Source organism: Pogoniulus pusillus, chromosome 20 (genome assembly GCF_015220805.1).
Source record: "Pogoniulus pusillus isolate bPogPus1 chromosome 20, bPogPus1.pri, whole genome shotgun sequence".
Taxonomy (NCBI): Eukaryota; Metazoa; Chordata; class Aves; order Piciformes; family Lybiidae; genus Pogoniulus; species Pogoniulus pusillus.
This window is the reverse complement of record NC_087283.1, coordinates 21,278,453-21,285,686: the sequence shown is the minus strand read 5'-3', so window position 1 is coordinate 21,285,686 and position 7,234 is coordinate 21,278,453. Positions and strand designations below refer to the sequence as shown.

The following is a 7,234-nucleotide window of genomic DNA, read 5'->3' as shown; positions in this document are numbered from 1 at the left end:
GGGAGGGGGGCAGGGAGATGCCAAGCGCTGCCTGCGGGCACCCAGCAGGGCTGCAGGCTCCTCCCCGGAGCCACCTTTCGCTCCTCCGGCTGAGGTTTCCATGCAGGCTGTGCCAGCTGCCAGCTGCCAGCTGCCTGCAGGCTTCCCTTCTGCCCCTGGAGAGTCCCAGGACCACCTCTGGGAGGGCACAAACTCCACCAGGAAGCCTCCAGGTGCCCAGCACCGAGGATTTCCCTGCTCAGAGAGGGCACAAACTGCACCAGTGCCCAGCACCGAGGTTCTCCCAGCCCAGGGAGGGCACAAACTCCACCAGAAAGCCTCCAGATGCCCAGCACCGAGGTTCTAGGGGGCACAAACTGCACCAGGAAGCCTCCAGGTGCCCAGCACTGAGGTTCTAGGGGGCACAAACTGCACCAGGAAGCCTCCAGGTGCCCAGCACCGAGGTTCTAGGGGGCACAAACTGCACCAGGAAACCTCCAGGTGCCCAACACTGAGGTTCTCCCTGCCCAGGGAGGGCACAAACTCCACCAGTGCCCAGCACTGAGGTTCTCCCTGCCCAGGCAGGGCACAAACTCCACCAGTACCCAGCACCGAGGTTCTCTGTGCCCAGGGAGGGCACAAACTGCACCAGGAAGCCTCCTGGTGCCCAGCACCGAGGTTCTAGGGGGCACAAACTGCACCAGGAAGCCTCCAGGTGCCCAGCACCGAGGTTCTCCCAGCCCAGGGAGGGCACAAACTCCACCAGAAAGCCTCCAGATGCCCAGCACCGAGGTTCTAGGGGGCACAAACTGCACCAGGAAGCCTCCAGGTGCCCAGCACCGAGGTTCTAGGGGGCACAAACTGCACCAGGAAGCCTCCAGGTGCCCAGCACCGAGGTTCTAGGGGGCACAAACTGCACCAGGAAGCCTCCAGGTGCCCAGCACCGAGGTTCTAGGGGGCACAAACTGCACCAGGAAGCCTCCAGGTGCCCAGCACCGAGGTTCTAGGGGGCACAAACTGCACCAGGAAGCCTCCAGGTGCCCAGCACCGAGGTTCTCCCTGCCCAGAGAGGGCACAAACTGCACCAAAGCCCAGCAGGGAGAGGTGCCAGCAGTCCCCACGCAGAGGATTGTGCCCACAGCAGGGCACAAGGTGGGCACAAGGTGGGCACAGCCCCCCCCCCTCCCCTTCCCCATACCTGCAGCCCACATCCAGAACCACCCTGCCCTTGGAGCCTGCAGACATCACCTCGCCCTGGCACCCTCAGGCCATTGCAGCACTCTTATGGCAGAGGTGGCACTTATCCTGGCATCACCTGATAAGTAACCCTTGGAGCACAGTGCCAGGGCTTATAACCTTCCCCCCCACCCCTCCCAAAACCTCTAGGGTGGAAGGGGAGGAAAAGCAGAGAAGGCCTCACCAGTAGCTGGGTCTGGAGGAGAGCAGCAGCCCACAGCAGTGGTCCCCTGTGGCGTGACGGTGCCAAGGTGCCCGCCTGGCATCACCCTCCAGAGTGGCTGGGCACTGCACTTAGGGTATGGTGAAAGCCTCTCTTAATTAAAGCCTCCAGCTAATAGGGGAGGGAGAGAGGGAGAGGGGGAGAGAGGGGGGGGAGGGAGGAGGGCAGCTGAGCAATGAGGGCAGGGCCTGTGCCCTTGCGTGCATGGCACAGCCCTGTGCCAATCAGCACCCTCAGTCACCTAAAGCTGCCACCCAACCCCGGGAATGGAGTGCCCATGGTTTGTGGCAGGAGCACAGCCAGGCTGCTGCCTTCTGCCCTGTGCCATCCTCACCCTCTGCCCCTGCCCAGGGTGGCAGTGCTTGGCTTGTGGGCAGCGTTGCCTAGGCTGGTTGGTAGCTGCCATGGCTGTAGAGGGCTGGCATAAAGATCAGGCAGTGCCAACCCCTCTGCCATGGGCAGGGAGCAGCTGCCACCAGCACAGGGTGCTCAGGGACTCATCCAGCCTGGTCCTGGGCACCTCCAGGGAAGATCACATTGGGTGAGTCTGTGCTCCACAGCCTCCCTGGGCAACCTGTGCCAGGCTCTGCCCACCCTCACTGTGTCTCTGTGCTCCACAGCCTCCCTGGGCAACCTGTGCCAGGCTCTGCCCACCCTCACTGTGTCTCTGTGCTCCACAACCTCCCTGGGCAACCTGTGCCAGGCTCTGCTCACCCTCACTGTGTCTCTGTGCTCCACAACCTCCCTGGGCAACCTGTGCCAGGCTCTCCCCACCCTCACTGTGTCTCTGTGCTCCACAACCTCCCTGGGCAACCTGTGCCAGGCTCTGCCCACCCTCACTGTGTCTCTGTGCTCCACAACCTCCCTGGGCAACCTGTGCCAGGCTCTCCTCACCCTCACTGTGTCTCTACTCCACAACCTCCCTGGGCAGCCTGTGCCAGGCTCTGCCCACCCTCACTGTGTCTCTGTGCTCCACAACCTCCCTGGGCAACCTGTGCCAGGCTCTGCCCACCCTCACTGTGTCTCTGTGCTCCACAGCCTCCCTGGGCAACCTGTGCCAGGCTCTCCCCACCCTCACTGTGTCTCTGTGCTCCACAACCTCCCTGGGCAACCTGTGCCAGGCTCTCCTCACCCTCACTGTGTCTCTACTCCACAACCTCCCTGGGCAGCCTGTGCCAGGCTCTGCCCACCCTCACTGTGTCTCTGTGCTCCACAACCTCCCTGGGCAACCTGTGCCAGGCTCTGCCCACCCTCACTGTGTCTCTGTGCTCCACAACCTCCCTGGGCAACCTGTGCCAGGCTCTCCTCACCCTCACTGTGTCTCTACTCCACAACCTCCCTGGGCAGCCTGTGCCAGGCTCTGCCCACCCTCACTGTGTCTCTGTGCTCCACAACCTCCCTGGGCAACCTGTGCCAGGCTCTGCCCACCCTCACTGTGTCTCTGTGCTCCACAGCCTCCCTGGGCAACCTGTGCCAGGCTCTCCCCACCCTCACTGTGTCTCTGTGCTCCACAACCTCCCTGGGCAACCTGTGCCAGGCTCTCCCCACCCTCACTGTGTCTCTACTCCACAACCTCCCTGGGCAGCCTGTGCCAGGCTCTGCCCACCCTCACTGTGTCTCTGTGCTCCACAACCTCCCTGGGCAACCTGTGCCAGGCTCTCCCCACCCTCACTGTGTCTCTACTCCACAACCTCCCTGGGCAACCTGTGCCAGCCTCTCCCCACCCTCACTGTGTCTCTGTGCTCCACAACCTCCCTGGGCAACCTGTGCCAGGCTCTCCTCACCCTCACTGTGTCTCTACTCCACAACCTCCCTGGGCAGCCTGTGCCAGGCTCTGCCCACCCTCACTGTGTCTCTGTGCTCCACAACCTCCCTGGGCAACCTGTGCCAGGCTCTCCCCACCCTCACTGTGTCTCTGTGCTCCACAACCTCCCTGGGCAACCTGTGCCAGGCTCTGCCCACCCTCACTGTGTCTCTGTGCTCCACAACCTCCCTGGGCAACCTGTGCCAGGCTCTCCCCACCCTCACTGTGTCTCTACTCCACAACCTCCCTGGGCAACCTGTGCCAGCCTCTCCCCACCCTCACTGTGTCTCTGTGCTCCACAACCTCCCTGGGCAACCTGTGCCAGGCTCTGCCCACCCTCACTGCCAACATCTTCTCTCTCCTCTTCACTTTCCACCTCCCCTCTGCCAGCTCAAATCCACTCCCAGCCCTCTGAGGGGTTTCCTCCTGCCCACCACAGCTCCCCACCACCACCACCTGTGCCCAGGGTGCCAGCTCCCAACACAGCCATCTCTGCTGCCACTCTGCCTTCCCAGTGAGGTGCCAGGCTTTGCTGGGCACAGCCAGGGCATTCCAGCACCCCTTATCCCGGGTCAGCACCAGGAGCAGTGCCCTCATCACGGGACTGGTGATATGTCTCAGCACCCCCTTGTGTGATGGGCACAGAGGCAGCCACAGAGCCCTGCTTTGCCTGGGCACCTGTGCCCACTGCTGCCTTAGGGGAGCAGAAGCAGCTGGTGGCAAGGAAATGCCCTTATTATTGCTGACATCATCATCATCATCATCACCTCCCAATCACAGACTCATCTCCATGGCTCTGAGAGCCCCATCCAGGGATGGAGACTCCTCAAGGAGCTGGAGAGGGCACTGAGAGGTCTTCTTCAGCCTCCTCTTCCTTACCCTAACCACCCCCAGCCTTCTGCTCCATACCCTTCATTAGCCATCATCATCATCATCATCACCTCCCAAACACAGACTCCTCCCCAGGGCTCTGAGAACCACATCCAGGGATGAAGACTCCACCTGGGCAGCCTCTTCCAGGCCTCCTCCCAGGCATCTGAAGAGGGCACTGAGAGGTCTCCTTCAGCCTCCTCTGCTCCACACTGACCACCCCCAGCCTTCTGCTCCATACCCTTCATTAGCCATCATCATCATCATCATCATCATCATCATCATCATCATCATCATCATCATCATCATCATCACCTCCCAATCACAGACTCCTCCCCAGGGCTCTGAGAGCCCCATCCAGGGATGGAGACTCCACCTGGGCAGCCTCTTCCAGGCCTCCTCCCAAGCAGCTGAAGAGGGCACTGAGAGGTCTCCTTCAGCCTCCTCTTCCTCACCCTAACCACCCCCAGCTCCCTCAGCTGCTCCTTCCCAGACCCTTCCTTAGCCATCATCATCATCATCATCATCATCATCATCATCATCAGCATCATCATCATCATCATCATCACCCCCCAATCACAGACTCCTCCCCAGGGCTCTGAGAACCCCATCCAAGGATGGAGACTCCACCTGGGCAGCCTCTTCCAGGCCTCCTCCCAAGCAGCTGCAGAGGGCACTGAGAGGTCTCCTTCAGCCTCCTCTTCCTCACCCTAACCACCCCCAGCTCCCTCAGCTGCTCCTCCCCACCCCTCTTCTCCAGACCCATCATCATCATCACCACCACCACCACCATTGCCATAGGACTATGGGAAGGGTTTGCCACCAGGGCAGTGCCTGGGTTGGTGCCCTCAGTGCCCCAGGAGCCTCCCTGCTGACCACTGGCACCCAGCACTGGTGCAGCCCTGGCACCGGTGCAGCCCTGGCACCCCTGTGGAGCTTGGCATGGATTCTCCAGGCTGAGTGGGCAGCCTGTGACAAGGCTGAGAGGGGGATGAAGGCTGGCACCTGCCAGGCAGTGAAGGCAAAATGCCCTCCAGGAAGGAAAAGGGACCCTTCACAACCCACTCGAGGGTGCCCACAGCCTCACCACCCCCACCCCACCCCCAGCAAGGACCCCCTGAAGGGTTTAGGGTGGGGTGGAGGAGAGAGCTCAGAGTGGCACAGCCTGGGCAAGCTGCTGCCCTGGGGGATAAAACAGCACCACAGCTGCCCTCGTGGTGGCACAGGTGGCACAGGTCTGTACCCCACCGGTGCCCACCTGCTGGAAGATGGCAGCAGGATGGGGGGGGGGGAGGGGGTCCACTAACACTGCTGAGTGCCAAGGGAGTGAGGGTCCTGGGGGGGGGAATTCAGGCTGCCTGGCACCAGAGCAAACCTTCCTCCCCCTCTCTCTCTCTCCTCCCAGCTGCCAGGGCAGGCTGGCAGAGGAAGTGGCACAACGGGCATGCCCCAGAGGTCCCACAGCCACCCCCACCCCCCCCTGCCAAGGCTGCCCATGCCAACAAGCTGCCAAATCAACCCTCCCCTCCCTATCCCCCTTCCAGCACAACCTCTCTGCCATGCCTTGCCCACCCCCCGCAGCCCTGGCACCTTCCCTGGCATCACCTCCCGTACCCCCAAAACCCATCGTGCCCCCTACCCGATGGATTCCGAGGGGGGGGGCTATACCAGCTGGGCAATGCCAGCAGAGCTCAAAGCCTGCCCGCCCCTGCCCCCAGCGCCCATCTGCTGCCAACCTCGCCCCGATGCCACCCTCCCCCCCTCGGGTACCGGTGGCACCGAGCGGTCCCTACCTGTCAGCAGCTCGATCTTGTGCCGAAGAACCTTCATACCGGGGGGGGAGGGATTGGGCACGGAGAGGGGGGGGAAGGGCTGGGGAGGGTCTCCCCCGGTGCCCCCCGAGGCGGGCGGGGAAGGGACAGAGGTTGGCGGCGGCGGCGGCGGCGCCGGTGCGGGGAGCGAGCGGAGCCGGTGGCGGTGCCAGGCGCGCAGGGAGGCGCAGGGGCGAGGCTGGGCAAGGCTCCCGATGGGCCTGCACCTCCCATCACCGGCAGCGGAGGGGAGGGGATGAGGTTGGCACCGGGAGAGCGGCAGGAGAAGGATGGCATCGGGATGGAGCCGAGCAGGGAAGGGAGATGGAGCGGGGCCGGGGTGGGGAGGGGGGAAAGGGGAGATGGAGAGGGGGTGGGGGAGGTACAGGGAAGATGGAGAGGGGCTGGGAGGGGTAAAGGGGAGATGGAGAGGGGCTGGGAGGGGTAAAGGGGAGGTGGAGAGGGGCTGGGAGGGATAAAGGGGAGGTGGAGAGGGGCTGGGAGGGGTAAAGGGGAGGTGGAGAGGGGCTGGGAGGGGTAAAGGGGAGGTGGAGAGGGGCTGGGAGGGGTAAAGGGGAGGTGGAGAGGGGCTGGGAGGGGTAAAGGGGAGATGGAGAGAGGCTGGGAGGGGTAAAAGGGAGGTTGAGAGGGGCTGGGGGAGGTACAGAGGAGATGGAGCAGGGCTGGGAGGGGTAAAGGGGAGGTGGAGAGGGCTGGGGGAGGTGCAGGGGAGATGGAGAGAGGCTGGGAGGGGTAAAGGGGAGGTGGAGAGGGCCTGAGGGAGGTGCAGGGGAGATGGAGAGCAGCTGGGGGAGGTGCAGGGGAGATGGAGCAGTGCTGGGAGGGGTAAAGGGGAGGTGGAGAGGGCTGGGGGAGGTGCAGGGGAGATGGAGCAGTGCTGGGAGGGGTAAAGGGGAGGTTGAGAGGGGCTGGGGGAGGTATAGGGGAGATGGAGAGAGGCTGGGGGAGGTACAGAGGAGATGGAGCAGGGCTGGGAGGGGTAAAGGGGAGGTGGAGAGGGCCTGAGGGAGGTGCAGGGGAGATGGAGAGCAGCTGGGGGAGGTGCAGGGGAGATGGAGCAGTGCTGGGAGGGGTAAAGGGGAGGTGGAGAGGGCTGGGGGAGGTGCAGGAGAGTTGGAGAGGAGCTGGGGGAGGTGCAGGGGAGATGGAGAGAGGCTGGGAGGGGTAAAGGGGAGGTGGAGAGGGCCTGAGGGAGGTGCAGGGGAGATGGAGAGCAGCTGGGGGAGGTGCAGGGGAGATGGAGCAGTGCTGGGAGGGGTAAAGGGGAGGTGGAGAGGGCTGGGGGAGGTG

The 7,234-nt window shown here is 63.5% G+C and overlaps 1 protein-coding gene across 3 annotated transcripts in view; it reads right to left on the bottom strand.

Moving 5' to 3' along the window:
• NDRG4 (NDRG family member 4) overlaps nt 1-6,175 on the bottom strand; it is a 37,353-nt gene extending 31,178 nt beyond the window's left edge. The window contains exon 1 of one of the 3 annotated variants that reach the window (XM_064160567.1): nt 5,906-6,175. In XM_064160567.1, coding sequence (XP_064016637.1) covers nt 5,906-5,942 — 37 coding nt within the window. In that variant the 5' untranslated portion in view covers nt 5,943-6,175. The remainder of the gene's footprint in view (nt 1-5,905) is intronic. The other 2 variants (XM_064160568.1, XM_064160569.1) reach the window with 2 other exon arrangements.
• Between the last annotated feature and the right edge of the window lie 1,059 nt (nt 6,176-7,234).